Below are 18,943 nucleotides of genomic sequence, written 5' to 3'. Positions count from 1 at the left end.
TCTTACACGTGACATCAGCGAAACCATGTGTGCTATTTTGGGGCAACATAGAAAATCATTGCAGAAAACCGCTTAAGTGTAGTAGTGCATATGCCATGTACGCCCCTTAACACCGGCGGTTTGCTGTTTCGATTCCCAATCGGGATGGATTTTTTTATCTGTACAAACATCTCTTTCCGGCTTGAATGTTTGTCCTAACGGATGTCACTGTACCTAGAATAGCAAGTTAAGCTATCTGTCTTCGGTCTCGGTTGTTATCATATACACCTTTTTTTTATGTCACTAGGTCGGTAAACAAGCGTACGGCTCACCTGGTGGTAAGCGATTACCGTAGCTTATAGACGCCTGCAACACCAGAAGCATCGCAAGCGCGTTACCGACCGTTACCTCTGGTCACCTTACTCACCAACAGGAACACAATACTGCTTGAAAACAGTATTATTTTGCTGTGATCTTCTGTAAGGTCGAGGTACTACCCCAGTCGGGCTGCTCCATATTTTGAGCAAGAAATTCCTGCTATGCCCTACCTTAGTTGCTCGTCAATAATAGTAAATACGGAATTTATCCGCCTTCACCTACATTGAGAACGAGGCCCAGCAGTGAGATGTTACAGGCTGAATCGAATCCTAAAAAAGAAGAAGACAGTCTAAAATAATCCAAGTAAATAAAAAATACACGACACATTAGTCACGTAGTTGCAGGTACGAGGAGTGCGGTCTTTCTACTAGTATGAAAACCGTTCTGGTATAATGGTACGTGTACTTGCCTAAAAATCTGGAGGTCCCAGGGTGACCAATAAGCGTACGGTCCACTCGGTATTAAGCGGTTTCCCTAGCCCATGGACACCTGCGATCACCTACTCCATCACTAGCTCTGGCTACCTTACTCATCGAGAAGAGAAGTATATCTTCTCGAAGGCTTAATTCGTGCTGCTGTAGATGTGAAGCAAGATATTTTCTGCAGTGCAATACCTCTGTATAATTTTATGCTATCTCATTAAATTACCTAATTGAAAAAAACAAACCCGTTTCTTTGACATAACAAGAGACACATTTTATATTTATTTATTCACTAGCCGACCGATGCTATTTATGTGATGCATTTCTTTATTTTTGTTATGCAATCTAGTAAAGTTTTCATCTCGCTCGCATTTCTCCGACTTGATTTACGTATACTATTATTTTTCACTAATTTTTTTGTTCAAAAATAATAAAATATAGCTTATACCACTTCTGAATAGTGTAGCTTTCTGATAGTGAAAGAATTTTCATGATCGGATCAGTATTTGCGAAGATTACGCCCTACATACAAACAAAGTGAAAAACTTTACCTCTTTATAATATTAAGTATAAATGTAAATTTGATATATAATTCTATTGATATTATCTATACTAATATTATAAAGCAGAAGAGTTTATTTGTCTGTTTGAACGCGCTAAACGAAACTCAAAAATATTGGATCGCATTAAAAAATCTTTTGCTCTTGGCTATCATCATTACAGCCTATACAGTCCACTGTTGGACATAGGCCTCAACAAGTTTACGCCAAAAATAACGTGAACTCATGTGTTTTGCCCATAGTCACCACGCTGGGCAGGCGGGTTGGTGACCGCAGTACTGGCTTTGTCGCACCGAAGACGCTGCTGCCCGTCTTCGGCCTGTGTATTTCAAAGCCAGCAGTTGGATGGTTATCCCGCCATCGGTCGGCTTCTTAAGTTCCAAGACGGTTGTGGAACCTTGTTATCCCTTAGTCGCCTCTTACGACACCCACGGGAAGAGAGGGGGTGGCTAAATTCTTTAGTGCCGTAGCCACACAGCTCTTGGCTATAGTTATATACAATATTTTGGTAGGTTTTTCCTCATATGACCTTTTGTTATTTTTATCGAACACAACATGACAACTTCTACTCACCAATAAAAAATGCAATGTAGCATATTAAGTTAGGTATATAACAAATAATAACGACATATTCGAGCACAGACGCATCACGGCAGCGATGCATCCGCACGGGTACGACATGATCGAGATCGCAAGGCGAACAAAACTTGTGTTACTTCTCGCCTTCTGCTGTGGTGAGGATTTTATTTGATATTTAATATTTTTAGAGACTTTGAGATACTCCTCAATTCAAAATAAAAAGTTGCATTATTGAGTTATAAGCACTTTTGAATCGTCTTTTAAAAAGTACGTTGCAGAAGCAATTTTGATCTACAAAAGGCAAAATACTAAGCCAATTATTTAGAAAATATTGCTCTATCCTCTTTAACTGGTAAATTACTAAGCAGATTGTGATGAAATTCCCTAGTAAATTATCGACATTTTTATCTAAACTTAATAATAAAATAAAAAGTAAATTAAATTGAACGCGCATTAAAAAAATCACATTAAAATAGTGCACAAGCATAGATGAAGTAAAAAAAGGTAGATAATGCGCGGCCTTTGTTGTTACTGAAGCCACAAAACTCGGCTCCTTCAAGTAAACACACGCGCTCACGCACACATATGCATCAAACTACGCTCATTTTCGTTAGTATCTCACAAGACCTCGTACAGTAACTTTGCCTTCAAAATGCCGTTCTTATGTAATTAAATGGTGCAAAAACAATACCAAAGTGAATAAAAAGTCTGAAGAAATATCGTTTCACACGTAAGTACATACAAAACTTTATATTTCTTGTTATTCCAAAATAATATTGAGGTTATTCGGAACTTATTATTTCGATGTCCCGAAATGACGTACCGAGGGAGTGTTACCAGTAATTTTTATTTCCATTAGCCCAAAATGCGGGTAAGTAAATTGTAGGCAATCATAGAAAAATGATTAAGTAGAAAGTGGACAACATTATTGTTTTTTTTTTATCGTGTGGTTTTATGTTTTACCTAAATTGAAGTCAATATGAATTTTTAACTCGTTTGTGTCTGTTTAAATTTGTGAATTGACTCATACTTTACTACTAAATATCATGATTTTAGGTTTCCATCGAATATTTTAATAGGAGATAGATAGAGTAGGTAGCTGCTGTACGACTGAGCCGAAATGGACTACAACGACAGCCATCCTCATCTAATGTCGTTTGTTCAAACCATTTTGATAAAGCTGACATGTACGGTACAAAACGTGGACTTCGCAGAGTACCATCACGTATATACTACTACTTACTACTACGTATTTTAATGTTGTATTTTTTGTTCTAGGACCTACCGGATGAGTCTAAAATCAGTCGTTAACCAAGATTCAATCTTTGATATACCTAGAAAACATAAACTAAGAGAAAAGTTAAAAAAACAGGAACTTTATTTAAAAAAAATGTAAAAAAATTAAATCATTACAGCAAACAGTTAGACGTCTTTAAAACAGAAACTTGTCCTTCAGAGGAATCATCAATTACTTAAAAACGCAATTTTCATTGACACAGATTTATATAAATCATTAAATCAAAACATGGCTGCAATAGATTTATTTAACAATTTGAAGCGAAAAAAGGAGTAAATATATTTAAAACTATAAACAGATTTTATTTTCGCATACCCATTTTACCTATATTAAATTAAATTAATTGTGTTTAATCCGACTTAATAAAATTTTCAGGGACTTTTTTTAAAAAGTGTCAACACTTCACTCACTCACACATATTTAAAAAAGTGGCTTCACTTTTTTGGTCTAAGTGCGTTATCTATTTTTTTTACTAGATCTATGTGCACAAGATATAAACTATATAGAGATATAACTTTATAGAGATTAAACCTTCCTTAAACTTCCCACTATTGGTCAAATGCGTTTTTTTTTATAAAAGAAGAGGTGGATACTAGCCCATCTCGCTTCTCCATTGAGAAGGATATCTGTTACCTCTTCATACTTAATAAAAATTAGAAATATTTCACGAGTTATTGATTAATAACACTTACTCTAATATATTCGCTAACATAATGAAATCAATTTAAGTTGTAAATAGATTGTATCTTTGAACCGAATATAGTTGTGCTAATATAGACTTTTTATACACAGCCTTTGATAGGCCATCCCAAATTGTACTTGAAATATGATTATTAGTTTTAACCGCTGTAAAAAAAGATGAGGTTTTCAATTCGACTGTATTTTTTTTAGAATGTTAGCTCAGAACTTTTTACTGGGTGGACCGATTTCCATGATTCTTTTTTTTAATCAAAAGGTTGTGCTTGTCATGTGGTCCCATATAAATTTATTCGTATTTTTTTAATTATATCTAATAATGTGTATTTGGAGTTGTTCTTGACTGTTTTTTCGTCGACCTACGTTGTATTATACTTCACAATTTTTGCTGGTTGTAACGATTTTGATGATTCCTGTTGTTATCAAAACCTGATACTTGTCTTGTAGTCTCATTTAAATTTGGTCAAGATCTAAAGAGTACTTATGAGTAATCTTTGATGACGCGTATGTTTTTGACTATTTTTTCGTTTACTTTCTATTACTTGTCGATGTAATTGAAGTTGAGGTTTTTCAGTTAAAATCACTCAACGTAAAAGTCCACTTGTGATTTTATTCATTGTGTACATTGTATGATTAGTTGTGTAAATAATATCCTATAAACCCATCCTAATGAAATATCATTTCTCAAAAAATAAGGGCCAACATTCGAGGGCCTTCATATCGATTGCTGATAAAGATATGTGATGTATAGATTCCCAACAGAGTATATGAGTCACTCACTCGTGCTTTCGCGCGCTTCAGCCTGTAATATCCCACTACTGGGCATAGGCCTCTTTCCCCATGTTGGAGAAGGATCGGAGCTTAATCCACCACGCTGCTCCAATGCGGGTTGGCGGATATATTCCCTACTATGAGTAACGATCGCTATCAGGCGTAGATGATAACAAACGGGACCGACGGCTTAACGCTCACTCACTCACTTCAGCCTAATACAGTCCACTGCTGGACATAAGCCTCCACAAGTTTGCACCAAAAATGACGCGAAATCATGTGTTTTGCCCATAGTCACCACGCTGGGCAGGCGGGTTGGTATACGAGTATAATGTACTTTTCTTTTTAACTCTCAAACTCTACTATGTCTATGTATATGATAAGCTTATTTGCAACCTGTGAAGAGGCTCTTAATCGGTACACTTATTATAATTATATGCCTTGGTAGTCACCCATAAGTACTGTATCTCATTCAAAAGCACGAACAACCATCAATTTTCACAATACCAAGGGTCACTAGCTTCTATTTGTCTTACACTTTAAGCGCCATATTTAAGTGAAGTCAAGCATCTTCAAGTTCCCATTACCAGTACTCGAAGTGCTTGCTGTTGGGTAATTCTATGAAATGCTTGGTGCCCTTCACAATATCTCATCTGTACTTACTCTTGTTATGGGAATATTCGTACGGTCGTACTTTAATATTATAATCTATTTTGTTTCTAAGTGATATTTTCTTCTTATGAGATATTAGAACTAACTTGATATTAGAACTTTCCCAAAAGTGTAAAATTTCTTCACTATTATTAAATAGTAAGTTTTTCATTTCAACAGTTTAGGTTATTACAAGAATTGAATTTTTTCAAGGTTATCTAAACTTTAAGAAAAGATGATACCAAAAAAAAAACAATCGTCTGTCGATCTTATTACATTCGTTCTAAAATCTAGTTTAATAAAAAAAGAAATATAATTTTTTTTATACGTTTTTCCTTACATATAGCACATTTGCATAATTTATTAAATTTTAATAAAACTTTTGTCACCGAACTAGTTCCAGTCACAATGTCAATGTCACGGTCGCGAGGAACATTTTAAAAGACTTTTTTTTATATTTATACTAGCTGTGCCCGCGACTTCGTCCGCGTGGAATTTAACAAAAAAGTTATTGTTCATTTCGCAAAGTTATTAAATGAATAAATTTCTAAAATAAATTTAGCTTAAGTTACTTCTTATTACAGCAGCTATCTGCCAGTGGAAATATCGTCAAGATCGGTACGGCAGTTTCAGAGATTAGCCAGAACAAACAGACAGACAGACAAAAAATAATGGTGGTTTGGTATAATAATAAATATGTGCCGTATCCATATGCATTTAGTAAAAAACGGTTATTTTAATATAGAGCGATAGCATTTGACGACAATGCTGGTACATTTAGTTTGACAGTAAACATACACCTTGTATCGAAGTGGAACTTTAAATAGATATTATAGTAAATGTATGGCTTACACTTAAATTGTATAATAAATATTATCGTAATCTTCAAACATTTTCATTGAAAAAATTTGATTTTCTAGAAGTTCTAGCTGGCCCAGATGGAGCTGCAGAAAAACTGTCACTTGTAGAGGAGCATTTGAACGTGCCTTACAATCGCATGGCGTCTTCAGCTTTCCAAAGATTACCAAAACTAATACCAGGTAAAATAGTATTAGCAAAGAATATTAGATTAGATTAGAGTATTAGTAGAAATTGTGGGAATCCCACTGGAGGACCAAGTTCTCAACTAATAATTTAAGGAAATATATTCATTCATACTTCAATTTCTGTACTTATCCACTTGCTTGATCCATTTCCGTTTCTAATGTCATAAATGCTAGAGAAAGATCTTTTACTTTTTTTAACTGTTGCAGCCCGAATACTGTACTGTTTATAATGAGTTTGAATATGGATTTTTTTTAACATGGCATGAGATAGTGTCTGAATTATTAGACAAAATTATGTAAGAAACTTACAAGTCTAAATACTAATTAGCTAAATAAAAATTGTTGTTGTATATTATGTTTTAATTTCTGAAAAAAGCACATTGATACAAAAACGATATATGGTCATTTTAGGATACAGAGCTGACGATGAGTGGACATCGCCTTACGTGCCTTCAGGTAATGTATTATTTTGTAATTGATATTATAACAAATACCTTTCCGTCGGTTTCAATAATCCTTTTTTATTTATGGGTTTCGCTTATTAGCGAGAGCTTAGTACTTTGAGTACTAGTTATGGTACATATAATCTTAATTGCGTTTGTCGCATCAAGACGCATCTCTTTGCGCGTTGTTTACCTATGACAAGTTACTTAAACCAAGCTTCTTTTTTCCAGGAAACAATTTGTTTTCTTACTTGACCGTTAAATTTCGCACACAACACGTTCATCGAATCATTTTTTTATTTTTATGTGATAAAATGTCAATTAATAAAACGTTAATTTTAAACATTATTTGTTCAGAACGCAGAGAGTCTCCACGCGTGGCCAGTCTACCAATATTATTTCTACCAATAGCGTTATCAGCACAAAGCGGTATGTTGCTTAGAATTTTTTTTGCCTCATTTTTTATTTTTACCCGACTGCCAAGGAAGGGTTATGTTTTTCGCGCGTATCTTGTATGTATGTATGTTTGTCTGTAATATTCTTTACTACCTCATATTTCCAAAACCACTGAACGGATTTACATAATTGAGGTATCGTTAGGTTTGTCTTAGCTGCCCAAGTGTTCTTAGATAGGTGACATTAAAAAAAAAATCAAACATGGCGGCTGCGCGAAGCCATTGTAGTTAATGAAAAAAAAAAATTTTCTCGAATACTACAATATGGGTATCAAATTGAAGGGCACAATACAAGGATTTTAAAAAGGTATATTATGATTATTATTACCGTAATACTAATAAAGAAATACAATATTAAAGTTTAAAAAATGTGGACTTTGCTCTTTCCCACGCCTATGGCATGCCAAACTCGCCTCCTAGGCGACGATCAACTTCGGGGTGTAGCCTTTCTAATAAAATAAAATGGTTAAAAAAAAACATACAATTAAAATTACAAATAAAAATTAATAAATGTCACACCAATTTACAATTACATTACTAAAATCAATAACAAATATATAATACCAAATACAAACAAACAATTTTAATAATAATTTCATTATATTAAACCTAATAGTTGTTGACTTAAGCAGTCACCTATTTGCTAAAGGTCAGGCTTACGTTGCTTTGAGCACAGTGAGATCTTTCTCCGGGCTTGCTATCAGTTCTCTTGACCCTAAAAAATTACTTAATCAACCACATGATGAAAACTGTTTTAATGAATTGAACCGATTACGTAATTTTCTGACTAAAAAGACATAAATAAATGATGATTTAAAAAAAAAACAAAAAACCCGCCTGCGTGAAGAACAACTAATAGAAAATCAATTAATACGGTAAAAAAAATATATTAATACGGTAGTCCTTCGAAACTTTATGCAACGTCGTACATAACATGCAGTCGGAGACATGCACAAAGAGAGAATGATTTGACTTATCCTTCAATTTCATGCCTCCGACTGCATATTATCTACGACGTTGCATAAAGTTTCGAAGAACTACCGTATTAATATATTTTAAATGTACAGCAGAAAATGTTTGATATTGTTTCTATTTATTTCGCTGACTTTGTGTGCATATTGAATTTTTATCTTGTTCCAGCCTTTTCAGTTGATTTTCTATTAGTTGTTCTTCACGCAGGCGGGTTTTTTGTTGTTTTTTTTTTAATTACTATTTTTTAATGTATGTTCGGGGATAACTTCGTAGTTTATAAACCGATTTTGATAATTCTTTTTTTGTTGGAAAGAAGATATCCCAAGTGTGGCACCATGTAAGGAAACCAGGATCTGATGATGGAATCCCAGAGAAATCGATTTCATATGTCATCTGTGTACAGGAACAACTTTCCAATTGCAATCATCCTTTCAATGTATTTGATTATTTTTTTATATTTATTTAGATGTAAGTTGATTTAATAAAGTTTCGTATTTTTTTATTTGTTGACAAAATTTTAACAGAGACCAACGTTATACCAAATCGACGAAAACCAGTTGATTATTTCGAGGAGAATGAGAAATATCCATGCCAAGATCACCGTGATGAATGGAAAACTAAACCTGCTTATTTCCATATTGAATCATCAAATCGAGAAAATCCGTACAAAAAGCGCCCACAAAAACCTGTTGTCAGAGAGCCGATTGCTCCATCATATTTTCAGACGTCAGATCTACCTTTGGCTCCAAATATTGTCTCAAATGGTATGAATTAATATTTCTATTAGTACGAACTTTTTGATATTTATTTTTCAATTTTAAAAGCGGTAATGTAATTTAGCTTTACATATTATAGAATTATCAACTTCCAAAAAAAATCACTTCACACTGTAACATGAAATTATAGTTTTGAATTGTCTCAAGTTAAAGTCATTCTATTCCAAAAAGCTTTTCCAACAACGATTTAAAAAATGATAATAACAAACACTAAAATTTGACAAAGAAAGTTGAAAAACGTTTTTTTTTTTTTTATATATTTTTACCATCTTCCAGTGCCCTCAGGTAAACTTGTAGAGATGTTTCGAGCACAAACTCCAAAAGCAGTTGACGTACCACCGATCATACAGTCTGAATTCGACGCAAGCGAGCGAATAATTTTACCTGATAACGAAGATGAAGAAGATTCTTACATTGAACAAGTTCCAAAAAGACACATAAAGTCGCCAAATTTTCTTGCAAAAAGACAAAACACAACTTCTAGGCTCCCTAACTTAACAAAGGCTTTGAAAGTTCGTGCCGTTCTCACCGTACCACTCGCTGGCTACTCCGAATCCTACACTGCGTGGTACGTAACATACCAGTATATCATTTACATTATTTATGAATTACATTTCTATTTATAGTACATTTTATAAAATTATTTAATTCCTTTACTACCGTGGAGTTGTATAAAAAAGGTTCAGTATTACCGGTTAGACAATAATTTCTAATGCAGTCTCTTATTCGCCAAGATCAGTCCACTCTCTACGACACAAATAAAAACGATATGTGCGTAGTTAGTAATATTATTGTACTTCCGAAAGTCCGCATTGCTCCGGTTTGAATACAGAGCGACTAACTGTCTATCTATTTATATAATCAGGCTAGTAAAATATTAAACTTCTACACCTTATCTCAGAAAACAAAGCGATTGTTCTCACACGATTGTCCTCGCTGAAGTACTAAAAAACTGAAGATATTCTTAGGTTATACTGTAGGTAGTGTACACATCTTTTACGCGATATTACGCAAACATACGCGCACACACGCACACACACATACACACACAAACATACATGCACAAAAATACACACATACAGCCTCCTTGTCTTGTATTATTATTTTGCTTTGTTACGTATTACTTATTTTAAGACATAAATAATGGAAAAGCGCACTCATTGTTGATCAGGCTTTCGCTTATCACAAAAACCAGAGAACTCATTTACGTTTGTAATAATTTTTCTTAAATAAAATATTTATTTACCATAATGACCAACGAAAGAATATGATCCGCGAAAAGATTTGCTTCATAATGTTTATAAATTTTACTGAAGTAAATTTATATTATGAAGTATATATTTTTCAGGTGGAATCCTGTTAATGGTGATTCTCGAATTCATTTCCAAGGCGGTTCAACAATTACCTTCCGTAAAATGCTACCGAATGGACTGGTTCAGAAAGTTGAAGTAAGAAAATTAAATTAAATAATTTTTTGGTCTATTCAGAAAACATATGTAATACTAGCTGTCTTTCAACAGCATTTTTTGGATATATCTTTTGGTTTATATCGGATTATAAACATCCTCGTTTGGGTATTTTAGATTCGAAGTGATTCTTTAAATTGGCATAACTGTTTTTATTTATGAACCAAACACTTAATTTTAAGTAAGTTTTACCACATACAATATATTTGTCAAAAACGCATCTAAATTGGATAAGCCATTTCTGAGATTATAGTTCATGTAAAATGAACACGCGAAAAATAAGTAAAAACTTTATCCATTTTGCAAATCCTCTAAAGGCTGACATTATTGCCTAGCACGATTTATAAACACTTTATCATGGGAAAAGACGGTGTCAATATCTCAGATATAAATATATGACCATCTAGTATCACTTGTCCGATATAGAAATATTTTAGTTTAAGTACTTAGTACTAAAATCGTAGTGATACTAGTTATTTAGGATACGGTAAAATATTTTACAGGATACTTTCGATAGCTTGTACCTACTTCCAACAGAGCCGAAAATCAAGAACTGGACGATGACAATAATTGGCAATATATATGTATATGGAAAACAACTGACGACCGCTCTGGTGTTATGCCACTTCTTGGTGCTTGTTTCTTGGTGCTTCTAGTGTTGTTTCGGTTCCCGCTCGGGGTTGATAATTGTATTTGTACAAATATTCAATTTCGGTCTGAATGTTTGTTCATGTGTGTCACTCCACTGAGTCTCTCAGAGCATGTTTCACTGTTCGGTCCTATTCTTTACCATAGACATCTTATAGCAATCGGTACTCATTATAAGAAATATACCCACCAACCCATATGCTATAAAGCAAAAAGTAATCGTCAATATTTATTATCAGATGCGTGTAGATCGCACTGAAGGACGCGTGGTGCGATGCGGTGTCACTACAACTGTCCCTTCGGTTACTGACCGTGCTCACCCAGCTTTACCTAATCTGCAACTTTTTTCATTTTCTGGTAAATATACATTAAAAATCAACATTTCTTGGCTAGAAAATTCTCTTTATAGTAGTAATTTACTAACAGACGATACAAGGTAACTCGATGGTTACAGAAATAGAAAGTTTGGAAAAAATCAACTCAATTACAGAGACGTGTACTAAATTTGATTTTTGAAAATTTATAATCTAATTTTGACTCGTAGCATGACGCTATTTTTTCATCCTCAATAGTATTTCTGGTTTATCTAATAATATAAAATATTGATAATAGTCTTCGTCACTTTTTTTAGCACTAATTTATTATAATCTAAATTAATGTTTGGTGTACATTATTACGTACATCGATTAGGTTACGAGTTCACGGAAACAGATCAAATTGAACGCTGGCATTACAATGTGTCTAGTCCAGGCGACGCCAGAGGAGAAACCATTAATACGTATCATGAACTGCTATTGACACGAGATGATGATGACTTCATATGGCCAATGCGGTGAGACATATATATTTCAAAAGCTTTAATTGGTTTTGATTCATTATATTTTGTACTCTATTAAAATAACATTTTCATATGACCTTCTGCTACAAACGACAATAGTATTTTATAATTGTGTTTGCAGGCAAACGAAGAAAAACCGACTTCAATTATATCGACATGTAATATAACGTAGGTAGACGAAAAAATAGTCAAGTAAATACGCATTATCAAAGATTAATCCAAATGTTGTCATCAGATCTCGATAAAATTTAAATGTGACCACATGATAAACATCGGCTTTCGATTAAATTAAAAATCATCAAAATAGGTACACCCAGAAAAAAAGTTATGCGGATTTTCGAGGGTTTCCCTCGATTTTTCTGGGATCCCATCATCAGATCCTGGTTTTCTTATCATAGTATCAAACTAGGGATACCTCCTTTCCAACAAAAAGTAATATATATACGGTCGAATTGAGTAACCTCCGCCTTTTTTTGAAGTCGGTTAAAGAGATCTATACATTAATGTAACAAACTTTTAAAAATCAAGACACCATTTAAACTTAGATTGTATTTTTGTCAGGGTTAAAATATCTGTTCAAAAATTATGGAAAATAAAAATTGTCTAGCAACATCGATTTTTATTTTTCACGACGTTAATGTACTTTTAGCACTTTAGTAAATTAACCGCCGGTTTAAACTAGCAGCATGCTTTCAAGCTTCAGCAGCTTTCAAAATACACAAAGTTATACTTCCTACCTTGTAAGGTACATCTGGTACTCCAGTAACATCTAGCGGCCATGGCATCATGCCCTAAGAGTTTCTTTTTATGTCACTACTGGTACTAACTCTAAAAATTTCACAGATATCATGTATCGGCAAACAGCACGGTCTTGGGACCGGATAGTGATGTTTACGACCACTTTTACTTCGAGGCACGAACCCACAAAAGAGATTCCAAATTTTTCGAACCAAATATTGGTAAGCTTCTCTCTTCTCTCCAACACACTTCTTGTCACTCTTCTTGTGGTTTGATGGCGCCAAATGATCACGGACGATTACGTCAATATTAAAAGGAAAATACAGGGAATTGGCGGGAGTGGTCAAGGTTAGAACCCTAATTAAGAAAATAGTAATAATAGTAAGTCATTAAATTAATTGTTATATATCTGCATTTTCATAACATTGTATATATAAATAAACTTTAGTCATTAAATTTTTACTGAAAACAATAATCAATAATTGTGTTTTCAATCACAGACGAAGTTTGCGATCAAGTGGAGCAACTCAGTGCTTCTTCAGCAGATGACATCGCTAGACTAGAGCCATTGCGAGAATTTACAATGTTGGAGCCCAACCCTCGTTACACTGCTATTTTAGAACGGTAAATGCTAACAAATACTCTACTCATTGAATTTCTCTCAAATAATAAAATATTTTACCAGCTATGATAAAAAAAGTTCTAGAGCTAGTCTCTAAAAAAATTATCACTGCCTAATAAAAAAAAAACTTAGTTTAAGTTGTCTAAAATATAATATAATTCTTTGTCATGTCTTTTTCCTGCTAGAGGTTGTCTGGAAAAGATCGCTCTTTTAGCGATAAGACCGCCTTTTGTACATGTTTATATTTTCCTTTCGATGTAAAAATTCCCTCTATTAGTGTACAATAAAGAGTATTTGTATATGTATAAAGAATGTACAGTAAACTACATTCAAGGTGGCTTATAATATTTTGTATCATCAATTTTCAATAATAATTTATCTCTCATATTCAAATGCGTATTTGATTTAAGGAACTAGCAAAAGTTAAACATTTATAATTTGAAGTTTGTTAATACATACATATTTTTTAATGTTAAAATATTTCATATGAAACATAAAGTATCTAAGTCGACTTATATACCTTCTGCTAATCACAAACCTGTATCTACCGAATTGACATCTGTTTTAGTGTAGTGTGTAGGTACTTGCGTTAATGCCTACAGGAGAGGTAATGTCAAAACATTGCCTAACTCACTACTCACAATCAGATGTTTCTTATCTGAATTTATGCCCTAGGTGTACCCATATAGTTGAAGGAAATTATCTACTGACCGGCAGAACTTTGACCTTTCGATATGGAAAGAAGGCCCTCGCCTAGCAGTAACGCTTACAAGCTATTTCAATTCAGTGTTTTTTTTTATTATTTATATATAATCTTTGTGATTTATTTATTTCAAAGGTTCAAGAGAAAACACGACCGTGTTTACGCTGATGAAGTCGAAAATGTAGTCCGAAAAAATATCTTGACGCAGACTTCGAGGTACGTGTCATCTGGAAACCGCGCCGGTGCAACTTTTGAGATGGGTCTGAACTTCCTCGCGGACCGCCTCGATGCAGAGATGGTGCAGGTGACGGGTGTTGAGCCAGGGGCTGCTGATGCAGCGGAGAAATTCCCTCATACACGTCCGGCTCTAACGGAACGCGAGCCGCAACTACCAAATGCCTTCGATTGGAGGACTATGGGAGGCGTTTCACCTGTTCGATGTATGATATAAACTAATAAATAAAAACAATAATACTAGCTGTAGCCAAAGTTATATCTGTGTATATTTTGAATTTGGGAATAGCTAGAACTAATGAACATTTTAATGTTATTCTTGCTTAGGTAGACTTACAAACTACATTCGTAAATGGGCTAATATAGTGTCAAATATCCTTTACAATTTAAACATTCATTCAACTTTCGTCTATCTACACTTATCTTATAAATTCTCATAGACATTAACGTTTATTGTTACATTAGCGTTAATATTTTTATTTTACTCAATTAAGGACCAATAATAAATACATAGAATGGTAGGATACATACTGTAGTCTAAATAAAAATACTGTAAATTATTCGTTACAGTCCAGGGTACTTCGTGCGCGTCTTGCTGGGCGTTCGCAGTAGCAGGCGCAGTTGAAGGCGCGCTGTTCCGCCGCACGCAACGCCTCGTGCCGCTGTCAGAGCAAACCCTAGTCGACTGCGCGGGACCGTAAGTACTGACTTCAAATTTATTTATTTTTAAACAAGATGTCAAACAAGCGAACGGCCCACATAATGGTTAGTAATTGCCACAATCTATAGTAACCTGACACACTAAAAGTATTGCAAGCGCTACCGAATCTTTTCCTGACCGCCTAACCCTCCCCAGAAGCTTTGGCAGCCTAATTCAACACAGGAACACAACAGTGCTTGAGAGCGGTGCTAGTTAGCCTATCTTCTGTAAGGTTAAGATAGGGGTGGCTTCCCCAGATGGGCTGCTCCAGATTTTGAACAGGATATTTCTGTTGTGCCCTACCTCAATGATAATTTGCCATTATACAAATAGTAAGCGAAGAAGCCACAGCCATTTGGACATAAACTACACACAAGATGTCTTGGGATATGAAATAAAAGGTTTCATGATAGCTGTCTCCAGTTAGATGATAAAGAGGCCATTATAATTTTTTATTGGGCTTTTTTAACCGCATTATAATTAAACATATTTATTATAATGCGGCTTATATTAGTGCTGTGTGGCTACGGCACTAAAGAATTTAGCCACCCCATCTCTTCCCGTGGGTGTCGTAAGAGGCGACTAAGGGATAACAAGGTTCCACAACCACCTTGGAACTTAAGAAGCCGACCGATGGCGGGATAACCATCCAACTGCTGGCTTTGAAATACACAGGCCGAAGACGGGCAGCAGCGTCTTCGGTGCGACAAAGCCAGTACTGCGGTCACCAACCCGCCTGCCCAGCGTGGTGACTATGGGCAAAACACATGAGTTCACGTTATTTTTGGCGTAAACTTGTGGAGGCCTATGTCCAGCAGTGGACTGTATAGGCTGTAATGATAATTAAACATACTTATTTAAAACACGATTTTGCTACATGGTAAATCTGGACGTGTTTGGGTTGTGAATAACATTTTATAAACAGTCGCTTATTTATAATTAGTCGCTTAGCTTTAGTTGTTCTAGCACAAAAGATTTTTACAGCCAATAAATTGTTCTGTACATTTAATTCAATGCTTTTATTTTAGATTTGGTGGAAATGGATGTAAGGGTACATGGCCGAGCCACGCTTACGACTACATCAAGTATCAAGGGTTGCCTGCCCTTGAAGAATACACGCCGTATAAAGGACATGTGAGATTTTATATGCATTTTCCCTTATCACATCATTATTATATTTTGCCGTCTCTTACAATTCGATTTCTTTTTCCAGTGGCTTCTTACTACAAACCTTCTTCGAATATGTCACACAAATTGACATATATTATTAAAAAAAAAATTGAATATAAGCTTTTTATATTTGGTGTTAGGTGGAACAATGCAAAGCGGAAACCACGCCTCCCATCACACGCATCAGTGCACACGTGAACGTCACCAAGTACAACGTTCCTGCTCTACAGGTAACTGTTTAAACTTTTCGCGAAAGATGAGAATGTATGGGTTTATTTTTTTTACACTGTTAGAAATTATGAATCATAGAGCTTTTACATATCTTTTTAGTTCACAATAAAATAATTCCACCATACACGTTGACCACCATAAAATTATGAAAGAATGATTAGGAAATGGAAGATATTGATTGAGTCGTATTATTTTTAAGATTTTAAAGATGCATAAGCCAAGAAGATTTGAGCTTATTTCAGTAACTATTGTGACGATAATATACCGTGCGATAAATACCGTGTAATATCAAAAGTGTTGTACAAAAACTAAAATAGTATAAATTTTAAGGTTGCCATAAAAGAAAATGGACCAGCCGTAGTGATTGTGGATTCTTCAGCGAAGAGTTTCCAGTTGTACAAGAAAGGAGTTTTGTATGATGATCGATGGTCAGTATTATCGTATAAGGAGTACGTTTATTTATAGATAGAGTTAATACATAAATTAAGCTAAATTAAATGTTTATATGCCACTTTAATCTAAAACGAATTGATACATGTCTCAAATATTGAATTTTCATGATTTTCCTTTCCATACATACAAAAGTTTTCCTGAAGTAAATATAGTTTTTTTGAAATTGCAAGAAAACTAAAAATTAAATTGCTATCAATTAAATAAAGCTATGTTTTTTTTTTTTGATTTCTGATATCAAATATGGATAAAAAAATTATTTTATAAATTCGTTATATAAAATAAATGAATTTAGTCGAATATTAAAACAATAACGTGATGCCGCCACAATTCTTATTTAATAATAAAAATACGTGGTAATTTATTTAATTTGAAGCTAATTAAAGGTCAAAAACATTATGGAACAGAACAATATAGCGACAATTTTGATATATGGGAATTGCTTCTAATTTGAATTCAGCCTATAACATCCCACTGTTGGGCCTCTCTTCATATTAGAAGGATTTGGACTTAAACCACCACGCTGCTCCACTGCGGGTTGGTGGATATTATTGCCTATTGTGAGTAACGATTGATGTCAGATATTAATGATAACAAACGAGACTGACGGCTTAACGTGTTTTTCGAGGTGGGATGGTGAAACCCATAAGGATAGACATCCAAACCGGAAAATATTTGTACAAATACAAATATCCATCCCGAGCGGAATCGAACCCGCAGACCGTCATTGTTTTAAGCGACTACTCGCGCCACTACATCAGACCGGTTTTTTTTTTTAAATTCTAATCCTCCGATATAAGGGTCGGAGCCTGTATTTTCTAGTTTCTCTTTCATACCAGTTCTCGCATTTATTCTTTTCGCACTTTCATTCCGCATACTCACACACAGACACCAGACCGGTTTTTTTTTAATTAAAATAAATTGAGACGCAATGAGGGTTTAATTGTAAAGAAGAAAAGATGATTTGATGATTATACAAAGTAAGATGAGAAGTATTTGGGTACGCTCCAGCAAAGGTAAAGAAGAAAATCAGGGGTTTAATCATTGATGAGAATTTACAAGTAAAAGTATATAAAATAAAAGTTAGGGTAGTCCCAGCTGGAGTCTTTTAATGAATTGGTGACTGTCTGGTGGGCGGGGTGGCCTGCGATTTGATACAGTTAGCACACCAGACCGGTTGTTTCTTCTAATTTAACCAAATGTTTTTTTATATCAGTTCAAAAAATAGCGCGAAGCACGCCATGCTGGCGGTTGGTTGGGGTCAGAAGAAGGGCGAGCCGTACTTTATACTGAAGAACTCGTGGTCGGAGGCGTGGGGCGAGCGCGGCTACGTGCGCGTGCAGGCGCGCGCCAACACGTGCGGCGTGCTCACGCACCCGTCCTACCCGCGGCTAGAAGACGACGACGTGCTTTTGGAGGCCCAGTAACTTTATCAGTTTCATCGTCATCATCGCTTCAGCCTATCGCAGTCCACTGGACAAGCCTCCCCAAGTTCGCGCCAGATATAGTGTGGCGGATTAAGCTCTGATCCTTCGCCTATATGAGGAAAGAAGCCCAGCAGTGGGATATTACAGGCTGAAGTGATATGGAGAAATTTCATTGTAAATTAAAAGTAACTTTTGATAAATAATTGTAACTGAAATGTCTTATTTAGTGGTTCATTTTTTTAATATATATACCGGGTGATTTTGAAAGCGTTTTGGAAACGAAAATTTTGAATTATTTATCAATAACAGAACCTATATATAACGTTAATTTAATAATATATGTATTTTTTTTTCATCAAAGTCGATATTCATATCGTTTACAGATAAAAAGTGAGAACCAGTAGTAGCGCTACACGGTAGGTACATTCTAAAAATAGAAATACTATACGTTTTAATAGCGAGTCACAAAATCGTATTAGCCAATAAAAACAAAGCTACCGAGTTGCGCCGGAGTCGACCAATGACGGCGTTGCTCACTTGTCCTTGTAATCGTCGGCGTCCCGCGTCCCTGGCTTTCAGTCGGTCAGTAATACCATAGCGGTACCAAGACGAGTGAAAACGTCATTGTTATCCAGACGAGGGCGGAGAGGCTTCGAATCCATGATAGTGTCTCGCACGCGGTGGTCGCGGT

At 34.9% G+C, this 18,943-nt stretch overlaps 1 protein-coding gene across 1 annotated transcript; it reads left to right on the top strand.

The window, feature by feature from the left end:
* The first annotated feature begins 8,824 nt into the window (after positions 1-8,824).
* Positions 8,825-18,336, top strand: LOC123665390 (counting factor associated protein D-like). Its single transcript, XM_045599702.1, has 13 exons — positions 8,825-8,912; positions 9,302-9,593; positions 10,374-10,473; positions 11,379-11,496; positions 11,830-11,971; positions 12,821-12,936; positions 13,216-13,339; positions 14,176-14,480; positions 14,845-14,971; positions 16,003-16,108; positions 16,285-16,374; positions 16,706-16,803; positions 18,042-18,336. The coding sequence occupies exons 1-13, from the start codon at positions 8,825-8,827 to the stop codon at positions 18,250-18,252; spliced, it is 1,917 nt and encodes a 638-aa protein (XP_045455658.1). The 3' UTR covers positions 18,253-18,336.
* The last annotated feature ends 607 nt before the right edge of the window (positions 18,337-18,943 follow it).

This window comes from Melitaea cinxia, chromosome 24, assembly GCF_905220565.1.
Source record: "Melitaea cinxia chromosome 24, ilMelCinx1.1, whole genome shotgun sequence".
Classification (NCBI taxonomy): domain Eukaryota; kingdom Metazoa; phylum Arthropoda; class Insecta; order Lepidoptera; family Nymphalidae; genus Melitaea; species Melitaea cinxia.
Note: the sequence above shows the minus strand (reverse complement) of the source record. Positions and strands in the feature narration are given on the sequence as shown.